Source organism: Ctenopharyngodon idella, chromosome 5 (assembly GCF_019924925.1).
Source record: "Ctenopharyngodon idella isolate HZGC_01 chromosome 5, HZGC01, whole genome shotgun sequence".
Taxonomy (NCBI): Eukaryota; Metazoa; Chordata; class Actinopteri; order Cypriniformes; family Xenocyprididae; genus Ctenopharyngodon; species Ctenopharyngodon idella.
Genome location: NC_067224.1, coordinates 33249364 through 33275524, shown reverse-complemented (window position 1 = coordinate 33275524; position 26161 = coordinate 33249364). Strand labels below are relative to the sequence as shown.

General features: G+C 36.2%; 1 protein-coding gene across 8 annotated transcripts in view; it reads left to right on the top strand.

The window, feature by feature from the left end:
- The window catches only part of fcho2 (FCH and mu domain containing endocytic adaptor 2), a 43912-nt gene extending 24920 nt beyond the window's left edge, over nt 1–18992 (top strand). Inside the window, exons 10-29 of one of the 8 annotated variants that reach the window (XM_051893974.1) lie at nt 114–183; nt 513–537; nt 788–844; nt 1044–1103; nt 1516–1689; nt 4824–4848; nt 7029–7074; nt 7196–7278; nt 8998–9075; nt 10065–10577; nt 11411–11526; nt 11610–11739; nt 12075–12134; nt 12573–12684; nt 12923–13078; nt 13699–13831; nt 14631–14830; nt 15411–15475; nt 16060–16224; nt 16412–18992. In XM_051893974.1, the coding sequence (XP_051749934.1) occupies nt 114–183; nt 513–537; nt 788–844; nt 1044–1103; nt 1516–1689; nt 4824–4848; nt 7029–7074; nt 7196–7278; nt 8998–9075; nt 10065–10577; nt 11411–11526; nt 11610–11739; nt 12075–12134; nt 12573–12684; nt 12923–13078; nt 13699–13831; nt 14631–14830; nt 15411–15475; nt 16060–16224; nt 16412–16434 (2291 nt within the window). In that variant the 3' untranslated portion in view covers nt 16435–18992. Of the gene's footprint in view, nt 1–113; nt 184–512; nt 538–787; nt 845–1043; nt 1104–1515; nt 1690–4823; nt 4849–7028; nt 7075–7192; nt 7279–8997; nt 9076–10064; nt 10578–11410; nt 11527–11609; nt 11740–12074; nt 12135–12572; nt 12685–12922; nt 13079–13698; nt 13832–14630; nt 14831–15410; nt 15476–16059; nt 16225–16411 lie in introns of all 8 variants that reach the window. The other 7 variants (XM_051893973.1, XM_051893977.1, XM_051893981.1 and 4 more) reach the window with 7 other exon arrangements.
- Nucleotides 18993–26161: the final 7169 nt, after the last annotated feature.

Sequence of the window (26161 nt, the reverse complement as noted above, 5' to 3'; positions counted from 1 at the left end):
ATCAGAATTTTAGTTTTGCCGCCTTTGCTTTTTATTTTAAAGGCGATATACATCTGTTTCCGATGCATCCATATTTGTCTAGATTTGTTACAATCATTGCTGTGTCTGTTTAGGTGCCAAACCCAGAAAAAGAAAAACCTTTGCCATACCAGGCCGACGGAAAGATAAAGACACAGATTCCACGTAAGTGTTGAATATTATTTTACTGTGACTGCACAAATTTCTAACCGAATTTTTAAAGAATAAAAGTATTTTTAACAAAATTCTCAAACTTACCATTGTTCATATTGTTTTGTGAGATGCTTATTTTAATTTTATGTGACATAGAGGAATATAAAAATTTCATTCATCACCAGACAGGGGTTAAGATAAGAGTATGGATCATTTTTGTAATTTGGAGCAATAGGTATTGTGTTTGAGTAATTTTAAGTTATATTTGCATAGTAATTTTGCATTTGTGGTAAAATGAAGTATTTACTCTCATTTAACTTTTTTCCCCTTGTCTTGAATAGTGAATCAGCTGAAGTAGAAGCAGTTGTGAGTATATTTATGTTTATTTATATATAATTATGAATACATTTATTTGCTTATTCATTTTATTCTTATTATTGTTGAAAATAATCAGTATTGTGAATGTGTGAATTAATTCAATACCAAAGGTGTTTTCCTGTAATTTCATAATATGAAACTCATTTTCTTCAGATCAAAGTATGCTCTTTCTGGTTATTTTGGAGAAATTCCATTTGAGTCGCCCCCACAAAGCTTCTTTTGTTCGTCTTTCTTTCAGAACGCTTCCAACGGAGCTCCCCCGGGTTTCTACGGTGCTATAGATCTTCATAACGCCGTGAGTGGTGACCTAATGTTGTTGAAGGATTGTCTATAATTCTTACAATGTTAAGTAAAGACAACACAGTGTAAATACTTCTTGTGATATTGCTAACAATAGTGTGTTTTACCTCAGTCGGACTCTCCTTGTGTTGTGATGTATTGAAGAGTGTGAATAATAGGATTTTGTCTGTGGTGTGTTCTGTGTTTTTCTGCAGAATGTGCCTCAGCTGGACGAGGAGGGCTTCTGTATCCGACCAGAAGTCAACGAGAATGATATCCTTACTCCAGATCCATCTCTTCCATTCCCCCCCCCCCCATCCCTCACACACGCTTTCATCTCAGCCACAGAAACATTTTCCTTTATCTCTTTCATCGCCTCTACTCAATGTAAACTCTGAACGCTTTTTTTTGGCTTGAGAACATAGTGTGATATCTTTCTTTGTTGCACTTTTTTCTGAATCGCTGCCAAGTCATTCCTTCCCATCAGATTTTCTTCGTTCTTCTGTTTTCTTTAACAAAGCTGCGTCATCACTCTGTGTGGACTAGAATACATGTTAAAAAAATTGCTAAATAAAATACAAAATCTTATCTTTTTAACCATCTAGCCCAATATACTAAAAATGAATTTTCATACCCCCACACTTTTTTGTGTGTGTGAACCATTTTCCTTAACGATTCTGATCACATGCCAAAGAGAACTCCTTTTATTCATCCAGTGACTCAGAAGATGAGGATGAGCCAAGAAAATTCCACGTTCAGATCAAACCCGTGCAGACCAACAACGGCACACACCAACACAAAGCCACCATCGACGAGCTGAAGGCCTCTATTGGAAACATCACCCTCTCGCCCACCCCTGCCGTAAGAGACGCATCACACAAGAACACACACCGAGTGTAAAGACCCATGACTCCTCATATACAGACCTTGCATTCACATTAATTCATACACAGAATAATGCAGGCTGGCCTCTCTCTATAAAGGGTGATTGTACAGCGTCAGCAAAGAGAGTTGTGATTGGTTGATATCATTAACAGTCATGTGTCGGTTTCCCACACACTTCATCTCTTCCCACAAAGCCTAAATTTGCCCAGCTGACACTAGAGGGCACTGTTTGATTATGATATTTACAGGCAGTCCTCAGAGATGCTGTAAATGCTTTCACACGTTTTTTTTTTTTGCTATCCTGATTATTGTGCCTGAGTGCAATTGTATTTTGTGTGCGTGTGTGTGTTCGTTCGTTATGCACCTGTGGTCAATAAACTGATTTAACTGGCTCATTGAAAACAATATTATGTAGGCCCAATGGATATTAGATGTTTCCAGTGAGGGAATGAACATTTAATTATTCACAAGCAGTTTGAGTCTGGGTTAATCATCATGACATAATATGTGACATCACACATTTACTGGTTTGTGCAAAGGTGACCTACTATTCTGCCATTTAATGTTATAAATGAAGTGTGTGTATGTAGAGTTGTGTGGTCAAGCAGTTCCTCCTGCACAGACTGTGAGCTGTGTGTGTGTGTGTGTTAGGCCTGTGGACCATCTGTGTGTGTGTGCTGTTGGTAAACAAACCCATGCAACTTCCTGCCTGAAATCTTACCACAGGAAGCACGGAGGGACTCTGTTTCTAATGAATAAGATCACGTAGGTAAATGTGCACATGCACACAGACACATGAAAGGAAGAGTTGTGCCTGTTACAAAAAGATGTTTAGTTAATAAAGGTGGCCAATGTCTTTTTTTTTTTTTTTTAAACTTTATTAAATCTTTTCAAATAACAAACAGGCATTAACATACACACATTAACAATAAGACCAAGAAGCATCTCGTAAACACACACACAAAAACAAATAAATAAATAATAATAAAAAAACACACACAAAAAAAAAAAAACATAAAAGCAAATTCTAACAGATTAAATGACATTAGTCCATATATGTTGCCAGTAATTTAGAGAGCTTTAAGGCACTCCTGTTTTTTTTTTTTTTTTTTTTTTTTAAGGATTGAAATAAAGTCATTTTAAATGCCTTAAAACATGGAGAACGTTTAACAAATCTACGTTTGTGTGATTAAAACTACACAAAAATTCCATATTTTTGTTGTCTAAAAAGACACCAAATTTAACAATGTGATAGTCAAAGGCAGGTATTACATTTTTTGTCTTCAACACACTCATAAAATCTGTCCGAAAAGGACTTAGCAGGTGGCCAATGTCTTAACATGCTCAGTGCCAGTTGGTTAAAAATAATCATGTCCCTGATTCTAATTAAATGTTCGCAGCTTTCTTCCTTTTCTTTTGAAAGAAATTAACTTTTATTCAGGCATTACATTTATTTTAAAAGAAAGTGCCATTTTTAATGTTACAAAAGATTTCTATGTCAAATAAATGCTGTTCTTTTTAACTTTCTATTCAGCAAAAAATTTATTAAAAATAAATAAATCACAGATTTCACCAAAGTATTAACTGTTTTCAATTTTTCATTATAGTAGTGTTTAAAGTTATTCTTTTTTTTCCTGTATTTTTTGAACAAATAAATGCAGCCTTGGTGAACATAAGATACTTCTTTCAAAAACATTTAAAAATCTTACCTTTTTGAATGGTAGTGTCTATTTGTGTTTGTTAATGAGTTGAAAAATATTAGTCATGTAATGGACAGAATAAAAACAAGTTGGATAGGTTAGTTATCAGTAACATCATTTGTAACTATGATTTTCACTTCATGTCCAAGATTTAATCTGTTCTGCTTCTCAGTATCGCCTTTTGTGACTGTTTTACATTCTCTCTCCGCATCCCTAGCTCTTCATCCCTTTGTGATGCTTTGAAATGACAGAGTGATGTATTTCTGCAATAACACATCTTCACAAGTGCCAGCTTGTGTTTTCAGTGAGCACAGCCGGGGCGACAGTTTACTTTAGGCACCTTCGCTGCCGCCTCTGTTTGCTCTGTTTGAGATGGATTAACACACATCTTTTAGGGAGGCTCTTCATCATTCATTTCACCCGGCTTGAGCTTTCGGTCTTCTTCCAAATGTGCTCAGTAATCAGTCAGATTAGCCTCTGAAATATTTACACTTCTCAAAAACTATATTCACAATGCTCATTTTGAACATTTGTCTTTGTGTCTCATATAATAGTTGTTTCCTTTCATTCTCAGTCTCTTTTCTTTTTGTTGCCTTTTTTCATTTTTAGGCGGATATGTTTTATGGCAGTTTTGGTCAAGTAAGGAAATCTAGGTGATGACGAATGCCATGTCATCTGTTGTAGATTATTGGTATTATTGAGCTTTCCATTTCCCCTAGTCTTCTGTTGTCTCTATTTCCCCTTCATGTGCACTCTCTCTCTCTCTTTCGTTGGCGGGTGTGTGGCCTGGGTGCTGTAATTGAACCCATTTGCCAGCCTCTGCCTATGGGACTAAACCATGCCTTCACTTTTCTTAATGCGTGCATGTGCATTTGTATGCATGTGTATTTATTTGTGTGTTTCCACACGTTTTTCCTTCACAGTTTATCATTTAGTTTCATTTATGGACTATATGTTGCTTTTCTGATGTGTTTCTTTTCATCGAACACTTTAACAAAATAAGTGAAGTTATTTTCCATCCACTCTGACAGAGCCTCGTTCAGAGACTGCTTCAAATGAGTCACTTTGAATACACAATAAACCAAGCCCATCTTTGTGCGTTTGTTGCCGTTTTGCTAGCTGACTCTTGTTGACATTTCTCAGCCTCAAAACAATCCCGGTAGTGAATTTGGTTGAATTATCTGCCACTCATGTCCTCATGTTTAGACTGTCTGCAGAATATTGTTACTGAACTGATGGTTTGAATATGCAGTCTCAATTGTGCGGTTCTCTGCTCGTTCTTGTGTGTGTGCTTTTCGTCCTGTGAGGCCAATATCCATTGAATGAATGTGGGGATGAAGCACTTCATGTCTTCTGCTGTTTTCATAACTCCTCTCACTCTCATTAATAAAAGCCTGTTTTCATTTCCAGGTTCATATGAAGAAGAACCAATCCAGTGAGTATTCTTTTTTTTTTTTTCTCCGTCCTCCCTTCATCCCTATGTCACACTGAAGGTTTGGCTCTGGAGAGCGCCTGCCATTTTGACTTCTCTTTTTAGTTTTTCTTGGCCATGACGTTTCTCGCCAAGCCTCCTTCATGTTGCTCTGGTGACCCCTCCAAAGCCAACTCATCCCATGAGAAAATAAACATCTTCTCCCATTTTTTCCTCATCTGAGTAGCACAGCGTTGCCTCCTTAAGCCATGAGCAAGATTAACTGCTTAATTGTGTGTTTATGTTTTTCTATCCATCATAATTTTACATTTTTCCAGTAAATTGTGGCTTAAACGAACACAGATGCATGCCAGAATGTAGTGTTTATACTGCGGCATGTTCTCACATCAAGAGCGACGATTTCAACCTCCCAGGAAAGTTTTACATACTTTAAATCCGTAAGACATAGTAATTGAGATCACAGTAGAAAAGTTTTGTTATTCTTGCGCTGAAACGGTAAACATTTCTTCAAAGAGCACATTTACTGCAAACTCCTGCACACGCTGAAATTGATAAGATCTGGCAGATAATTTTATCCGATAAGTCCTTTAATCCAATACATGTTGTGTTTTATCTGAAATCACACCAAGATGCTATTCAGGAATGACAAAAAATAGAAGTATTTATTCTCATTATATTAAGGGAAAGTTGTTTACAATTTGATTTTGCGGTCAACACGTATTATGCTTATTGGCTTATTGGTGTTGGACAGAATTTTATTTTCATGTTATGGCAAATAACCAATAAATGTCTAATATTAAAATTCGATAGTATTTTGTCTAAATAAATTAAAAACGTTACAGTGCTACAAGTGAATTTAGGCATCATGACATTATAATTTACAGTATAAAAATATGTATTTATTGTGAGTTTTGCTAAAGATTATATTTAACATTGTTATTAAATTATTAGGTGTTTTTAAAGATTAACTTTACTGAGCATTGGATGACGGCATAGGTAAAGTAAATGTGCTCAATATCCAATATCATCTGATACTGTTAAAATAAAATAAAAAAAGTCTACTTTCGGCCAATATTAAATATGGTACAAATATATCGATTATAGATCAAATCAGTGTTGCTGTCAGTTCAGAACCTGATGTGTGTCTCATATTCTTTTCTGTGTAAAATATGAGGCATGTGGGCAAATTGGGCATATAGAATAAACTGAAGAATATTAAGAACTGAATGTTATTGTAAATGTGGATCTCAAACATACTTACTGTAGGAATGACACGACAACAAACATTCCCATCTATAAATCCAAAGAAAGGTGAGTATTCATCAGGAGTCTTAGCCAGCGTACTCACTCTCTTTTGGTCCGCGGCTGCATTTGTGTTGGTGGGAATGAGGGATTCCTGTGGAGCTAAAAAAAAAAAGAAAAACAAAATGTGCAAATTACAAAAAAAAATTATTTGTACGAAAATTAGCATTACTAATTTATTCTGTTGTCTTTAACACTGTCATTTGTCCTTTGTGTATAACATACTGCGTATGTCGTTGGGTTTTGGTCTCAAATACATACCATTTCAAATACTATGCCAATCATTTATAGCCTGTGATTTTAATTGTATGTATTTGATGTGATAAATGGGGTTGCGTGGACATGTGTCTCATGTAGCAACTGACATGGCACTTAATGGTCAGAAACACTATCCTTGCTAAAGCAAGTGACTATTGTAGTTTGTTTTCTGGCTTCCATGTTTTATGCCTATGTCTTAAAAATCTAGTATTTCATTTGTTAACATCATATTTACTTCATGAAACACATGAGCTACATTTTTAATCAGGACCTAATGAGCAGTGCCAAGTTACAAGAACCCCTTAAATTAAGAAAAGTTATAATTGTAAAGTGATTTATAGACTTAATTTAAGGGGTTTCTTGCAACTAGCTCCAGTTGCATAAACTTAGCCTCTATGTTAAGACTGTGTCTTAAGAACTAGCAGTAAGACAAGAGGTGATCAGTCTTTCTTTTCCGATTCAAATTAGATGTACCTTGTTATGTAACTGACTTTATAAAAAAAGAAAAAAATTAGATGACTAACTTTTATCTTAGTCTGAGCAGTTTATGCAACCGGCCACCAGCAGATCCTGAATAAGGCCTGAAGAGTTGCCCCATTAATTGTTTTCTCATTGATCTACAGGTGATGAACTGACACGACCCAAGATACCGCAGCCATCCTTTAACGAGTAAGAGAAATTCTACTGTTAACCATTATTTGTTCACCCTTTTTTGATCAAAAGTATAACCATTTATGCACTATGTTGTGCAACTTTCGTAAGTTTTTGTTTATCTTTCTTCAAACAGTAGATTTGCCACTAATGACCTGCTGTCTTTGGATCCGTTTGGCCCGACCAGCACCGGCTCCAGCTCTTCTCTACCCCACTCATCAGGTAATACTCATCTGTTTTATTACAGCAAATGCACACTCTTCTGGGTACAGCTCTGTATTAATGTCATGACTATATCAGTGATCTAAATCTAAATCCCAGAGGTCTTTTTCCTAATATCTCAGTGCTTCACAAAACGGCATGCAACGTATATTAAGAAACAATCACATTTCAGTATAGTATGGGTTAACATCTACACTAATCTCAATGACAGAGTTCAGCTTGACAGTGATGGAGTCAGAACGTTCTTCATCGACCACACACACACACACACACACACACACACACACACACACACACACACTGTACAGGCAGACAGTCGTAAGTCATTCACCCCTCCACCTCCTCCATCCCCCAGCCTCTGGGAGGCTTGTCTTAGGTCTGACCTCCTTCATTATTGATGATGCTTACAGGCTGGTGAAAGTGTCTGGGCTTTTCCAGTCCACAACAGTCGCCTCTAGAGAGCTTGCTCAGGCTGCTGTTGTCACGGAAACCCTCATATCCCACAGCGACTTTATATCTCACTCAGTCTATCCTGTGCTTTAGCATGAAATCTTTTGTGAATGCCATGGGAAAAATTTGTTTTTTTTTGTATTTAGTTTTTATTTTTGTTCACTTTTTTTTACATTTTGATATTATAGGATAGGCGCTTTAAAAAAAACATCTAAATTATTTCCTGAAACTTGAATTTCTTGACTTGTATTATTGGAGGAATGCTGTTTCTGAAGTCACTTCATTCTTCCCCACTTTTTTTGACAGACTTTTACTCACCCTAGAGAGTAAAAACACTAAACAAATTTAATTCCTTGTAAATCATTCATACTGTAAATCCATTCATACATAAAATTTCCTATTGAATTAAATGTCAATTTATGTAAGAATGGGTTTTATGTACGATTTACATGTGCATTGGATCTTGTGTCATGAATAAGACCCCTATGTGTATTCCGTGAGTACAGTCAGTGTTTCCTCACGCTCTACTCTCATCTCTGTCTGTCTCTCTGAAAGCTCTTGACCTTGATTGTTGAAATGAAATGTTATTTTCACGTCTGGGAATTAGGAGCTTCCTCATCTTGGGCAATAGTGCAGTTGACAGTATGCAGTTTTGACCAAATTTAAATATTATCTTTTAGATGTATGTTAACAAAAATAAGATGCGAAGTAATTGTACGTAATATATGCAAATTTTGTTTTGAATTATTTTGTGGAAAATATGTTAGGCTGTTTTTTTTTATTTTATTTACTAGTAATATTACTGTAATACTTTTCTTTGGAAGAAATTATGTGGGTACATTTTCATGTGACTTTAAGGCGTTGTTTGCAAACAAGTGAGTGCTTTACTCTGATAAGCCACTCAATGCAGTCACTATAAAAGCCAACCCGTCATTCAAGCTCTGACCTTAGCCGCAAGGGCCAATCATAATCCAAAGTTAATTGGCACCTTCAGAGGTCAGAGGGCGCAGTTTGGAGTCCCTGTGTCACAGACGTTGTCAAACATGATCTTGTTATGGTTCTGACCTGGCAAAGGAACAAAAAGAGCAGTGAAGAGGATATTAGTAACGTAGCGAGGTATTGCACTTGCATTTTTATTAGGTGTTTTTGCATAGTTTTTGAGTATTTTATTTCTTCCATGACTTAATATGTTTTGACTGAGCCTCATTTACATTGATTTCTTTCTTTTCTCATTCTTGCTTTGTATTTGTTCAATGCTCTTTTTCTTAGACCTGGCTTCTCTCTTCTTAACATCTTTCCCTACATCTCCCCCACTGCAGTTAAATGATGAGGTTTTTGAAGACCCAGGTAATGCTTATGACCCGTGCCTGCATTTTGATCGTCAGAATAGATCTCTTCCCATAACAGACACTGACCCTACTGGCGCAGAAAGAAATATGCAAAAATGTGAATGATGAGAGGAATGTTTTGCTTGAACTCACCCGCAGCTAAAGTTCCTAATATTTCTTTTAGATGTATTTGTGGAAATGAGTGTTTTTAACATTTTCTGCACACAGAAGATAAGCACAGAGCTACACTTCATTGTACTTAAAGTATAGTTCACTAAGAAAATGAAAAATTTATCATCATTTACTTACTCTCGTGTGAAATAAAGTTTGGAACAACATAAGAGTGAGTAAAATGATGACAGAATTTACACGTTACAACAATTTTGTCTCATTTTGAATCTTTGACGCTCATTTATGTCAGTATTTTATTTATTAATGTATTTAATGTATTTTTATTAGTGAAGACTGACAGGGGTGCATGAAGGTTTTCTTAGGATTACCATCTTGCAGTATTTTATTGTCTTAAGTGTTTTAAGGGATATTTCAGTAGGATTCCACAATATTATTTTATAATAATTTTTCAATTATGTTTTTATTATTTTTTTATAAATGTATACTTATAATATTTTGTTTTACTTTAAATTGTTTTTTAATGTTTTTTATATTTTCATTGTTTTTTTATTTTTATTGTTTTAGAATTGTATACTTATAATATTTTATTCTACTTTAAATTGTATTTTATTTATATTTTGATTTATAATTTAGCTTTCATTATTCTGATTTTCTGTTTAAGTGACATTTTCTTATGTGAAATATAGAGCTGTATTAAACATTCAGATTAAGAGAACAAAGCAAGCACCTTCTCTGCATAGTCACACATCCAGGTCATCTGTGCTTCTTTCATATTTTTTCATTTTCTCCATGTAGTCTTTTCAGCTTGCCTGTCAGTATGTGGTAAATTTTTACAAGCGTGCATTACTCTTTTCTCTCTGATGACCCCTGTAACAGAAGTGGATTTACAGTCGGAGCCCACCTCTCCTTCGGCAGTCAGTCTTGAGGTTACCGAGCCTCCTGCTTTGCCCCTTCCCTCCAAACTCCCTCCTCCTGCCGGTCTCGCCAAGCCATGCACCCCATCATTTCCTGTTCTCCCCTATCCTCCCTCCACCTCTTTCCCCAATGAGGCTGTTGCCCCCCTCCACCCTGGCCCTACTCGAGCTCTGAGCGTGCCTCCAGCCCTACAGGCTGTTCCTAAGGACTACGCTACCCACAAGCCCCCTCTCAGTGCTCCCGCCACTGGTCCAGACACGCTTTCATCCTGGGCCCAGAGCCAATGGATTGCCTTCAATGATGCCTTTGTGCCATGCCGTGGACCATCCCATCAACCAGCGAGACCTCGGTCAGTGCCTGTATCTCAACAGCCCAAGCTTTTCTTCAGAGAGATTGGTGACCCATTTGGCAGCATTGGGAAAGAGGAGAGCACATCCTCTCTGAACGAAGCACCAGCCCGATCCATGCAGGATGGTAATATTGAGGAATGAGTTTTCATAAGCATGTTCCAACACTGTCCCATGGCTACATGACAGTGAGATAAATGTACTGAGATTTTAACAAACTTGATGTTTTTATTCAACTTATTTAAGTTCATTGTAATTGTTTGGATTTCCTTTTATTTCTTTTTTCTTTTTTTCTTCAGTTTGATTTATTTTACATTTTTTGTTTTGATTGGTGACAATTAATTTATTTTTGTATGTTCTGCATTGTTTATTGTTTTGAATAATATAAATGGTACCAAATAATCACATGTAAGCCATCATAGTCTTTATTACGGTTTAGCTGGATACAGTAAGAAAATGTGTGGCCTAAGTTCGGTTTCATTTTGTTGTGTTTTATACAGTATTTTTTTTTTTTTTTTAATATAAAGAATTTTGCTTTAGATACTCAAAGTAACTCTTAAAAATTACTCAAATTAATATTTGTCCGCAAACTTGGTCAGAATATCCAACGTTTTCTAATTTCAAAACGTAATGACTAAGATGGTTTAAAGTGTGCATGTTTCTTTTAGGTTCCTTACCTGATCTTATCATTTCTTATTCTTATTTTCTGTTTATCATTTTTTTTTTTTTATATATATATTTATGTTTATATTGTGACATTGGCCTTTGCATGTGACTGTACATCTTTGGATTTGAGCTTGTTTTCTGTGTGGCGTCAAACCCAGTATAGCAACATTTTGAATGTTTTTCAGCATTGGTGATTTTAATTATGCTCAGAGGGTGCTGTCTCCTTATTTCTCCCTTTTTTTTTATACATCTTGTGGTTCTAACATTTGTCTTTTTTTCCCCCCCCATGCACAGTACCACCTCCAAACAGGCCAACCACTCCCCTGGGCACAGCAGCCATAGTCCCGCCTCCAAGACCATTATCACGGCCCAAACTGCCTGCAGGCAAGCTGACGGGCATCAATGAGGCTGTGAGTAAAGAAGATATTTCCTGATTCCCCCTGAATGAAGGTTGAATGTAGTGAATTATTGATCATTTGGTTGTTTTCTGCAGGGCCGGCCGTTCAGCCCTCCTAAGGTGTCCAACTCCAGCCCTCCTCCCGCTGCTCCTCTGGCTCGTGCCGAGAGCTCCTCTTCTCTCAGCTCCAACACCTCCCTGAGCGCCAACAACACACCTACTGTCGGTGAGTCTTCAGTCTCACACTCTCATGTAAACACAAGCTGCGCAGACAAAATCTTTCTTCACGTCATTCACATTCACATCACACTTCATATTATTTATAATTTATTACATTTATTATAACAATAAAGTCATCATTCATGTACTGTATGGTTATTAGGATAATAAGTGTAAGGAAAGCTAATATGCACAAATAATATTCTACACATTGTATTTCATCACATGGTCAACACATCACTCACCAGATCATTCCATCCTCATCCTTCACTGGTGAACTGTGTTTTCGCCCTCTTTTTTTCTTTCCCTTTTGTGGTTTCCTTCCCTTCATTTTGAATTAAGAGGACGATCTTTTCGTGGGGAAACTGCCCACATTTGAGAAGAGATGCGAGACTCCTGCAGGTAGAGTGGAAAGAGCTCAAGAACATTTTTGTTCTAACTTACTAACTCGAAAATGATCATCTGTCCTTGGTCAACCAATTGCATTGCCCCATCTGCTAAACCCACACCTACTCCCATTCTGTGACTCACCATTTGATCTTCGGTGCATTTTACCAGCCTAAAACTAATGTAAATAATTCTAGTTGTGAAACTGACTATTGTGTGTCTCATGCATTGTGGCTGATGAGGATGCATGGCAGAAATGGTGTGGATGATGTCTTTTCCTTTTTTCTGTCGACCTGTCAGTGTTTCTCAAGGTTTAAATTATCTTAACTGAATCACATTCCTCAGAACCCTTCTATTATTTTTGATTCCTACTTGGATGTCTGTTTTTATTGTGTTTTTTTTTTTTTTTTTTCCCCTTTCTGTCTCTCTTTCTCCTTATCCTTTCCCTCATAGGGACATCTCGTGGGCCCAGTCCAGTGACACTGGCTTCCCAGGATGCATTGCCCATTGCTGTAGCATTCACAGAGTCAGTTAATGCCTATTTCAAAGGAGCAGATCCCAGCAAGTGAGTTTCATATCATCTGCCCTGTTAAGACCATACAGACTTTACATACTATAAACATGACAAAACCTTGAAATATCAGAGATATTGTACAATTGTGATCTCCATGCCTAGAAAAGTCATAGAAATTAATTGAAGTCTTAGAAAGTAATGGGAAAATTATGTTTTTCTAAAATAATTCATTAGTTCATTGTTCTAGATATGATCAGCTCTGACATATCTCATTCAAATGTGATTTTAGGTGTATTGTGAAGATCACAGGAGACATGACCCTGTCTTTCCCCAGCGGTATCATCAAGATTTTCACCTCTAGTCCGTCTCCTGCTGTACTCAGCTTTAAACTCTCAAACACTAGCAGATTAGAGCAAATTATGCCCAACCAGCAACTATTACACAGGTGAGTGTGTGCCTTTACACTAAAGTGTTTCTGCTAATGTTAAGCAGAGGTTTTGGGTCAGTATGATATTTTTTTTTTTTTTTTTTTTTTTTTTTGAAAGAAAGTAATACTTTAATTCAACAAGGATGCATTAAATTGATTAAAATGAAACAGTACTTTTTACAAGACATGTATAATGTTACAGAATATTTATATTTCAAATATTCTATTTATCAAAAAATGCTGATAAAACATGCTTCACAGTTTTCACAAAAATATTAAGCAGCACAACTATTTTCAACATTGATAACTGACCAGCAAATCAACATATTAGAATGATTTCTGAAGCATTATGTGAATCTGAAGACTGGAGTAATGGCTGTTGAAAATTCAGCTTTGCCATTGCAGAAATAAATTACATTTTAAATTTCATATTATGATGGAAAACAGTTATTTTAAATTGTAATAATATTTCACAATATTACAGTTTTAACTGTGTTTCTGATCAAATAAATGCAGCCTTGGTGAGCAAAGAGACTTTTTTCAAAAAAATCTTTCCAACCCGAAACTTTTAAACAGCAGTATATATAAGAAAGTGATAAAAGTGTCTTGAAACATTTTGTATATTTGTGTGACTCCAGTGACTCCTCCCAGAGTGACACAAACACTAAGGACTTTTGGCTGAACATGTCTGCATTGACGGCGTACCTCAGGAAGAGCTCTGAGCAGAATCCTGCTGCATCCTATTACAACGTAGACGTCCTAAAGTACCAGGTTCATAGCTTTCCATTCTGTTACCTTTGGGATAATTCTCTGTTAGTGCATGAATTCTTCAAGAAACACATGAGTAAAGCTTGTTAGTACTAGCTTTTCCAGTATGCTTAATATTAGAGCTGCACGATTCTGGATAAATTGAGAACCACAATTTTATTATTATTATTTTTTTTTAAATAGAAATCAAGATTCTCCCAAGATTCCGAATAGTAAACAAAATACCATGTCTACTAGAGGTTCTGACAAAATGTTAATTGCTGCAGTCTAATTAAAAACTAATTAATTTGTATTATTTGTTATTTTAAAAAAAAATGGGTTGAATAAATGATTCAATGACTCACTCATAAAGACAGTTGGTTAATTACTGGATGAATCAGCATTTTTTTTTTTTTTTAATCTCTTGAATGAATGATTCAATGACAAATATACATTTTTTAATGGTCACTTGTCACCATCTGCTGGTGTAATGGTAGTAAATACTATTTTTATTTGAAGCAAGTTGCTTTCAAAAGGGGATTTACTCTATTTTGATCACTACTGTAGACATAAGTGTTTATATCCAAACTATAAACTTTCATCCCAGTACTTCTATGATAATTTGCTGAATCGTTGTCATTTAGAAATAACATTGCATGGGTGTTTGAATCAAGATCGTGATCTTTTTAAGATTAATCGTGCAGCTATATTGCATATGTACAGTTGCTATTTAGTTCGCCTGATTATTGTTGTGTAAATCAGGTTGATGATAAGCCATTGTCCTCATGTGGTGAGCAAAGATCTTTTGGCCCTCCTTTCTCAGGTATGTTCAAATGGGATTCAGTCGACACCTCTCAACCTCGTGGTGTACTGGAAATGTACCCCTACAACTACAGACCTGCGAGTGGACTACCGATACAACCCAGAGGCCATGCAGCCCCCTGCTGCGCTCACCAATGTACAGGTGTTAGTGCCTGTCAATGGTGGGGTCATGAATATGCAGTCACTCCCCAACGCTATCTGGTGAGTTGGAGGATGTAGGCACATAAACATACAAACGAACACACAATATCTTGTGTAACAAATAAACACTGAAGTATGGACCTAATCGCTGTAATATTAAATTATATACAAAATGTACACTACCGTTCAAAAGTTTAGGGTTGGTCAGATTTTTTTAATGTTTCTTTTGCTCACCATGACTGCATTTATTTGATTAAAAATGTGGTTAAAACATCAGTATTGTGATATAATAATATTATTATAATTTTATATAGTTGTTTTCTATTTTAATATATTTTAAAATGCATTTTAATCCTGTTACATTTTACAGTTGTGCTGCTTAATATCTTTGTGGAAACTGATCTTTTTATGAATAATACAGAAAACAGCATTCATTTGAAATGGAAATGTTTTGTAAAAATGTAAAAGTTACTGTCACTTCTGATCAATTTAATGCATCATTGCTGAATAAATGTAGTCATTTTTTTAACATTTCTAAAACTTTTACTGACCCCCAAATTGTCAAATGGTAGTGTATGCATAATCTAGGTCACTTACACAGCTCAGTTTAACTATTTGATTGTTACTGTGTTTTAATTAGGAATGCAGAACAGTGTAAGTCATTATGGAAACTGAGTGACATCTCTGACAAGTCTGAAAATGAAGGTAAGCACAAATAGACCACTGTCAAAAAAGATTTTGATTCACTGCTTCATATCATTGTTAAAGTAGCATCTTTATGTGTACATGGCTCTTTTTAAAAGGGTAATATCATATAAAACAACATTTTCAGTGATCATTTGAAATAAGTCCATTGTACCATGTACAATTTAAACATAATGTACAATATAAACATAAAAAAACATCAAAAAGATTTCTGAAACTAAGCTGCAAAACCAACCTCGTTCTATACATCACATGTACAAACTGGAAAACAGGTTTCACTGCACTTCCTTTGAAGGTATATTGAGTAAAACGGCTCTATATTTAACGAAGCACATGAACCGGAGGCAATGCGACCTGTTTTACAGAATACGGAAGTTTGTTGTGTATAACCCCCATTGGATTTAATAGCAAATCCTGAGCTTGTAATAAATTAAAAATGAATTGGAAAATGGTCTATATCTATTTTTAGAAAGCTGTTATTTATTCCACAGATGTCACAATGTAATTTTCTATATTATCTTGTAAAGACTAAAAAGTATGTTGGCCCAGAGTACTTCAGTGTTGACTGTGTGTGTATGTGTCAGGCTCTGGTACTTTGAGGGCAAAGTTTGAGCTGTCTGATGGTCCATCCATCCCTGCCACCCTGGCTGTTCAGTTCTTCAGCGAGGGCAGCACACTGTCTGGTGTGGATATGGAACTAGTTGGCTCTGGTTACCGGCTCTCCCTCAATAAGAAGAGATTCGCCACTGGTAAGAATGATTTTGGACCTCATCAAAGCACCAGATACAATATCACCATTAGATTTTCTGATTTGACTTCATAATGAGATTTGAAATTTCAATACAGTCTCAACATATGCATGACTTTTTAATCAAGCGTTTTGTCATTGAAATGACAGGAGATAAAATGTCAATATGTGTTTGTGTACATTCACAGGCCGCTATATGGCTGACTGCTGAGATCTGAGCAGAGGCCTGTCCGCTCTCAAACGCAGGGAATCTGGAGGTTAATTTCTGTTCATTCATTAATTCTGTCACTGGTTCTCAATGATATTTATGGAGGATCGATAGAGGGGATGGAAAAAGAGGACTGTCTGAGTGAAGACCTCTAATGCTTCCGTTTCCTCTCTCCGTTCCTCTCTGAACGACCCAGTTCCAGTGAAGCACCTTTCTGGAGACTCGAGATTTTTATACTACACGCTAACGTAGCACTGAGTATCAAACACTGTGTACAAAGAAAAATAAAAAAAAGAAAAGAAAGAAGAAGGAATGTCAGGATACTGGTGAATGAAATCATTAATCTTTGATACTTTTTGATCTATTCAGACTTTTATAAAGTCAGAACGGTAGTGTTTGTTATTTTGATATGTATAGTTAACAATTTGTAATATGATTTATATGTGTATAAACATTCAGCATATCTAAACAAAAAAGGACAAAAAAACTGCACTAACAATCTTTCTGGAAATTTGTTGAGCATTAATTTCTCCGTTTGTATTCACAATGTCAGTTAGTCACAATGACAATGAGGAGAACAAAAGGAGGAAAAAAAAAACAAGGAAAAAAAGGAGAGACGAGAGAAAATGCCTCAGCAATAGATCACTTCATGCTCACAAGAAAGCCTTACTTCTTGTCCAGAATGCCATGGTCTTTTTCATAGCTGAGCATTGCACATCCATCTGCTAAATTCAGATTGTTTTCCCCTAATTTCTATTGTTTTCAGTTTTATTTTTTTTCTTTCAGTTGCTTTTTTTTTTTTCATTATGAATGTGCAATGAAGTTATAAGCTTTCAAAATTACATTTATGGATTGTTTTTAAAGTTTAGTGCCATTTTCACTTTAACATTGTAAAGAGAACCTACTGGTTAGTTGTGTGTCTTGCTTAACAGCAAAAGGAAACTTATACACTGACCTCAGTGCCTCTTTTCGGTTACTTAAAATAATTGTACAAGAAAAATTGCATGTTTAAGTCTAAAAGAACCCATGTTCTCCCCATTTTTTTTTTTTTTTTTTAGATTACGGCCTTTCCTCTTCCATTTTGAAGTGCCAGTTCAGTTCTTTATGCTTCCTAATGGGATATTGAAGGGAAAACACTGCGTAAATTTAGGCCTTTGTATTTCAAACAGTTCACTGCAAAGCATGCACTGTTCCCGTTATAGACATCATCCAAATGTTTCCTGTAAACTCAGGCCTTATAGATGGCATATGTGGAAATCTGTGCAGAAATGATACCAAAATACCCAGCGAAAAAATTCACTGTGAGATGATTCTAATTACAAAAACTGACCTGAGTATTAGGAGGGATGCTTGTTGATAAATAGACCAAAATGTTTTTAATATTAAGATTATATTTCATTTTATGAACATGCACACTTTTCAGTGTAGTTTATTATCAAATTTTTAATTATCAAAGACTACCAAATTTTTAGGTAAATGTAATTTTAAGGGACACTGTGTATATGTTTTCACCAAATGTGCCGTCACGTCTGTTTTTGAGTGTTTAATGTTAATAATAACCTGAATTTGTTCGTTTCTTAAAATTATGGCTCAAATGAGCTAATTGCTTTGAGCAAGTTTGCCAAATACAGATCAAAGCACAATGAGCCAATGGAAGTTACGGGAAAAATTAAATGATTTTAATTCTTTTAATGTTAGATATTTCATTAGTTTTGTACCACAGCAGTTCACCATCATTTTAGTACCGTCAATTTGTGCTGGAAGACAGTGGTGAGCATTCACAGTGCTTTAAAGGGGGTCTGTCCCCCATACAAGGGCTATTTGCCTTGTCCTCCGTGGAGGACCACGTCTCCAAGGGCTACCCCAATCCCAGCCATAGCAGACACCATTTGTACCTTAAAATGAAAAACACTAAACACTAAATGCCAACAATGAAGGATCTTCATGAATTTGAAAACAGTGACGTTCTTTAGAATTACGTCTCGTTTTCACCAGGAACTTTTTAGCTCTTTGATAGCAGCCTAACAGTTTTGTGAAGTAACAACGTAAAGATTTTATATTCAAAATCCTCACTGTCTTTATGTACATTTTTAAAAAATATTTGTGATTTTAATCCATTTGTTTTCAGTATGAAATGTGGTGTTGGTGTCAGTACAGAGGCAGAAATCAACTGGTGAACATCCAGGTCAATGTAGCATCCAAATACAATACAATATTGGCTTCCATAGTCCAGGCTTTATGAACTAGTGAAACAAGTGAATATGAACTAATTGTGTAGTTAGCGAGCTGGTTCTTGCTGCCTCTACAGCCATCACGTCAATATTCAAGTCCTTTTTGAACATTTAAAAATAAGTCTCTTCTTTTATTTCTTTCTTTTTATGTCCACATCCAATGGCATGTTAAAACATTTGTGTGATTTTTTTTTTTTTTTTTTTTTTTTTTCTCACCTAATGTACATTTTTACAAATATTTCTGCCATGTTTCTCTGCTTTATGACGCTCTGTGTCAGTAATAAATGTGTAATATATAAATCTATACAAATATAAGAAATACTACAGAAAGCTAACTTGTCTGTCTTGTTTTTTTCCATTTGTAGATCTATTCAGAAATTTTCTTCATCAACATTTCAGTTCAATTTTCAACCAATTATACGTCATTTTGTCATGATTGCACAGTGAAGAAAATGACTAACTTATGGCATACCTTTCATCCGAGTCATTTTAGAGAAATGTTGGTCTGTGATGATTGGACTTATGTGCACTAATTTTTCCAAATAATATTGAAGGATTAAAAATCCAGCAGTTTAACTAAACTTAATTGAAGCCTCAAGTTGAAATCTGAAGTGCGCTGTCACAATTTGTACAACATTCCCTCAAAAATAAGTTTACACATTACCCTCTTGAAAACCTTCTTTACCTACTTTTAGTACTAAATACATTTTCAGTTTGTCAACCCAGAGCATGTATCTGTACTGATAACTGAGTGCTACAGACACAGATTATAGTAGCCTACTGATTTGTAGACTGTTGCTTATAATTTTGGACTTGTTTCCATGTATTTGTGCATTTTTCATGCACTTGATGGTTGGTTTCTAGTATGGATAGATTTAACGATAAAGCAATTCAACATTCTGATGTTTACACAGTCATGCTTCTGAACACATCTGCTGCACTTCCAGTGCTCCTTGCAAAGTGAAATAAAACGTACCCACATGTGCTAGCCATTCGGCTTTCTTACGCACCTCATGTGTGTCTTTTATGTGTTTACGTATGTGTCAGGGTTGGAGACCCCTTCATGAACCCTTTCGAAAAAGTCCTCCGCACGCTTCACAGTTTCATCTACATCAGACCTGCTTAATCCTGATTACACTACTTGATCTGAATTGAATGCTGTTTAGACACCTGCATACAACAGTTATTTTCAGTCCGCCTATTTTTTTTTTCAGTGAACGTGCCACTCCATTTATCTGTATTTGTGCGTACCAAACAGATGTTTTTTCAGTGACTGTTTCTGCAGGCTTCATCTTTACACCAGTAGTTGGCAACAATGACTGTCAGTGTCTTTTTTGGGTTGAATCATTCAATCAACCTATTTGTTCAAAACACTGAATCATTCAGGAACAAACCAATACTGAATTCGAGAAATAGGAAGGTTAGTATGCTAGAATGCGGTTCCAAATTCAGCAATAGTGTATCCACCTTATTTTTAACATAAGAACACGGACATTGTAAATTAAATGTGCGAAACTTCCGGGTTATTTTAGCTTTACGAAAACAACCTGTTAGCTTGATATTGCAAACTGTATTTCTTATCATATTGTTTTAATTTATTATCATATTCATAAACACACAGGTTTGTAGCGCAATTAGGTTTACCTTTAACTAGGCTACACTTCGTTATTTTTGTAGTTATTTACCTAAATCGGCTAATGGATCGTCTCGCACATTCGAAAAAAATAGCTTGCTTCCGTGTTGCAAAATAAGGTAGATAGTATAGTATGTAATATGGAACACAACTCAAGTATTCATGAGAGTCTGAAAGCAAAATAAATGAGTAAGTCAAGGCATTCTATGGAGCGATTAGTTCAAAAGCCGATTAAAGGCCCATTGACAACAAGAAAGACAACTATAAAAATAGCTATAATAATTATATTAACCTTCACGTCTACTGACAAAATAATGTTCTGTTTATCATAAACTCGCGCAGCGGTCATGTCGTCTGTCGCTTTAAATTCTTGAAGTGAGGTGGATTCTGATTGGCTGTAAATGTTTCATCATTAATCGGGCGGGGGAGACATTTTGAAAGTGTTTCCAACGGTATATTTCCTCTGTGTTGTTATTGTTATAGCTGCGGTGTCGACCCTATTCTTTAGTATTATAACGATTATTAAAACGTTAGAGTTATCGACCTTGGTGTGAAATTACCTTAAAGGGTTAGTTCACCCAAAATTGAAAATTCTGTCATTAATTACTTACCCTCGTGCCGTTTTACACCCGTAAGACCTTTGTTGATCTTCGGAACACAAATTAAGATATTTTTGTTGAAATCCGATGGCTCAGTGAGGCCTACATAGCCAGCAATGACATTTCCTCTGTCAAGATCCATTAATGTATTAAAAACATATTTAAATGTGAGTACAGTGGTTCAATATTAATATTATAAATATTATATTTTTGGTGCGCCAAAAAACAAAACAAAATAACGACTTATTTAGTGATGGCCGATTTCAAAACACTGCTTCAGGAAGATTCGGAGCGTAATGAATCAGCGTGTTGAATCATGATTCGGATCGCGTGTCAAACCGCCAGACTGCTGAAATCACGTGACTTTGGCGCTCCGAACTGCGGATTCGACACGCTGATTCACTGTGCTCCGAAGCTTCCTGAAGCAGTGTTTTGAAATCGGCCATCACTAAATAATTCTTTATTTTGTTTTTTTTGGCGCACCAAAAATATTCTCGTCGCTTTATAATATTAATATTGAACCACTGTAGTCACATGAACTGATTTAAATATGTTTTTAGTACATTAATGGATCTTGAGAGAGGAAATGTCATTGCTCCCTATGTAACGTTAGGCCTCACGGAGCCATCGGATTTAAACAAAAATATCTCAATTTGCGTTCCGAAGATTAACCGAATGTCTTACGGGTCTGGAACGGCATGAGCGTGAGTAATAAATGACAGAATTTTCATTTTTGGGTGAATTAACCCTTTAAATCGGGAACGCCGTCTCTAGGAGACTCGTGATGGTTAATTCAGCGATGGCTTTCGGACTTTTTTCAGTGGCGAGAAAAAAGTTACGACGGAACTGGCAATCATCTAAAATGTAAGTTGTTAGATACCAATTTCTTGTTTTTATATATATACACACATACATACATACATACATACATCCAGTAGGCATTACCGGTAGTCTACTTCACCTGATCTGATGGCTACTGTATTTGTCAGAGACTACCGTGATGCAGAATAGGCTCCCGCCATTCTAGATCAACACCAATCAATGAGTCTCAAAGTGATCCAGATTAAAGATATTATGCTCTATATAGAAGGTTAAAGAGGAGAGGGTCTTTCGTCTCTTTAGCTAACTGATTTCAAATGTTCTTTGGATGTTGTCACAGGCTGTGTTTTTGCAGAGACTCTGTGGGGTAATAGAGTTGAGTTATTAAAGAAGGAGAGAGCAGGAGCAGCATCACTTACGTTTATGCTCCATTACAGAATGACATGGCCTTTTGATCCAACGCCCCCCTCTTCAGTATGAGCAAAACCATCTGAGCAAACACACTAGCTGGACCTTCATAACTTAAAAATGTGTTTGCTTTTCTCCTCCATCTCACACCGTTCCCCTCATTTACTCCTCTTTAATCCTTTGGCTTCTTTTTCTCTCTCCATCTTTCCACGTTTCCACCCGCACCCATCTACTGACTGTATTCTGTTTATTTTCTTCTCCATTCTGAGAACATCTATCCTCCTGTATCATCTCTTTTCTCTCTTCCTCCTCTCCTAACCACACCTAATATCATTCTTGATCTCCGTCCACATCTGCCGGCTCCTCCCTCTCTTCAGCCTTTGGTAGGTCTCCCAAAACAACAGTACACGAGGAGCTTGCTTCATACCATCTGAAATCCTTCAAATTCTCCAGACGCTCATATTTCACCCTCTAGAATCCATATGATGAAAGATGTTTTAATAGAAACCTTGTTTTAGTACCATGTCATCTGTCCAGTGACATCTCTGCATCTCGTAATGCTTTCACTACTAATTCTAGGCTCTTTTGACTCATTAAGGTGATTATTGAAGCCATGGAGCCTCGCAGGTGCTGCAATGGCTAATTGGGTCCTCAAGTTGTGGAGATGAATCTGGACATGGGAAGAACTCGGTTGATTTTGTGGAGGTTTACGTGTGTTTACTTAGCTATAGCAATATTGTCCCCAAAAGTAAGCTAAAGCTGCAATCACAGTAGACTTTCAGTATGTGAAATTACTTCAGGCTTCTCTGCAACATATAGATTCCTTGTCGCTCACTAGAGGTCTATGATTTATTCCCAGTTAAATAGCTGAGTATATGTATGTGAGTAACTATGTTTTGGGGACAAATATGTGCCCAGCAGTTCTAGTCTCACTTCTTGTTAACCTATTTGCATAATGCCAGCCTATGATCAAAATGCATGTTATTTTTTATTTAGCACTGTCCTGAGTAAGATATTTTACATACAAGATGTTTACATATAGTCCACAAGACAAATAAATAGCTGAATTTATTAAAATAACCCCGTTCAAAAGTTTGGAAACCATTGGTTCTTAATACTGTGTGTGGTTACCAGGATGATTTACGACTGTTTTTTGTTTTTGTTTTGTGATGATTGTTCATGAGTCTCTTGTTTGTTCTGAGCAGTTAAACTGCCCAATATTCTTCAGAAAAATCCTCCAGGTCCTACAGATTCTTCAGTTTTCAAGTATTTTTGCATATTTTAACCCTTTCCAGCAGTGACTGTATGATTTTGAGATCCATCTTTTCACACTGAGGACAGTTGAGGGACTCAAACACAACTAAAGGTTCAAACATTCACTGAAGCTCCAGAAGAAAACACGATGCATTAAGATTTGGGGAGTGAAAACTTTTGAACAGGATGAAGATGTCCAAATTTTTCTTATTTTGTTGAAATATCTTTTTTTTTCATTTAGTACTGCCCTTCAGAAGCAACAGAAGATACTTGCATGTTTCCCGGAAGACAAATTAAGTACAATTTACCTTGATCTTCAAATTCAAAAAGGCAAATTTTTTGAAAACAGTATAAAAATGAAGTAAATAGCTTACAATTTTTAATGTTGTAAAAATGCAGAAAGTTTTCTGTTAGGGTTATGGTGTGGGTTAGGGTCAGTCTCTATGGAATGACCCCATTTAGATTTAATGTGATAAGTAAGGGGGGTGTGTGTGTGTGAGAGAGAGAGAGTCTGAGAGAGAGAGAGAGTATAGGTTTAGCTAGCCTCAGACACTAAACTGTTCACTAACCATTTGAAAAAGCATTTTCTCAATCCTGTAAGATTTATTATGATAGATTATGGTTTCCTTCCAGGAAGTACCAGGTTGATACAATGAGTGCTTTTGATGATGAAATAATCACTGGATTTGACAGTACAAGTGTTCTTTAATATATATTCACAGTTTGTTTGAGACTGATGCAGTTATATTTCTTATGTATTATGGCTAAATGTTCACTCATAAATATAGTGAAATGTATAGACAACAGACAAGTGAGGACATTTGTAGTGGCTCTCTCACTATTTGAAAGGCTCATAAAATAGCTAAAATCATGTCACAAAGCAACCATAATGCTGAGAGTTAATGTTTGTTTGACCTGTGCATGTTTGGGCACTAATTTTTTCTCCTTTTGTTTACAGGCTGTCAGATTCAATTATCCATCTACTGCCTAGATTATTACTGTGATCATTGTGATTGGTTCCCTTCAGTTACTCAGCAGCAGAATTTGTTTCTCTCCTTGTGTCTTTCTCCCCTTCCTATCCTGTCTATGCCTCTAGACACGTTGATTCGAAATCAGATTGGTGAATGGGCACGTAAAAACTATTCCTCCATACTGAGCAAAAGAGAAACGGTACATGAGAGCTCAGAGCAGTGGAAGGATGGAACAATGGGCGGACAGGAGAAAGGCAGGTTGGAGGGAATGCGAGATGCGAGAGAGAATGGGCTTTCGTGCCTGGCGAGCAGAGCCACGTCATGGGCAATTTGTCACAAGGTCGGGGACCATGATGGAAGATGGCGACATTTTAACTCACATGGAGCAGCCCCCACAGTGTCTGCTATACTATCTGCCAGCCAAAGATGAGGTAATATTGCTTGCACCAGATCACACTAAAAATATTAAGGCTTTGTGTCCTGAATTGCAGATAATCATATCTAATTACATAGCATGGCACTATGGAATAGTTGATTCCAAGTGAACAATTGCAGCATTCAGTGATATTTTCTAATATTCACTGTCATCCATTGCAACTCTGTATATCAGACTGTAACTGAAACTTCCACCACGTTCACGTCTCGCCTATTACTCCATGGACTCGCTCTCTTGTTTCACACAAACGCAACTGGCACCATTTTGTGTCTTAGTTCTCAACTAGAGAAAATCACTTTGGAGTATTTCAGTGTCAATGTTATTATGTAATCTTGTTGCAGTGTTCATCTTGCTAGGCTGATTGTTTTGTACAGTGTAATTAACTTTTTTGTCTTAGTCTGATCTGTCAGATTAAATAGGTAATTTATATTTAAATATTTAATGTCAGGCCCAGCACCATGAGGGGGCAAAAGGAGGCATTGCCCCCTCAGATCTGTTTTGTGCCCCCTTAGTTTCAATTTGTTCCCCCTCCACCCCCGAAACACGATTGATTTTAACCTATTGACATGTACGACAGAGGGTTGCCAGGTTTTCACAACAAAACCCGCCCAATTGCTACTCAAAACTAGCCCAATTGCATTTCATGGGGGGTCCCACAGTAAAATATGCATATTTAGCAGGGTTCCCCTGGTAAAATACGCATTCCAGGGGCTAAATATCATGTTATTTGGGGTCGCTTCAACACGCGGACATGAAAAACAACCCGCGGCAACAATGTAAAAGTAGCCCAATTCCGCTGAAAAAACGCAGACTTGGCAACACTGATGTACGATCACATGGGTGTGATTAGAATGTTCAGCGCGTCACATGATCAACTGCTTAATTCAAATGTAATTTTTCTGTTTGGCTGGTGCAGAAATTGAACCAGAAACAGTGCTTTTTAGCTCTTTTTAAATGCTATATGACAAATATTCAGTGTTTTCAACCAAATGATGTTTATTTTTAGGTTTCAGACATTTAAATAGAAATTTAAATTAAGAAAGATTTAAAAAAAAGTTAAATACACACTGCTGTCTATGAAAGTGGCAATAATAATCCTTTCAATTATAATTTGGCATCTAATTATAATTACAATTATAATAGTTTTATTCATATGAGAGATGGATTTAATTGATCAAAAGTGACAGGAATGTTTAATCAACAAATCCTGAAAAAAAATCACAGTTTTCACAAAAATATTAAGCAGCACAACTGAATGAAAACAACATTGATAATAATAAGAAATGTTTCTTGAGCACCAAATCATCATATTAAAATGATTTCTAAAGGATCATGTGACACTGAAGACTGGAGTAATGATGCTGAAAATTCAGCTTTGC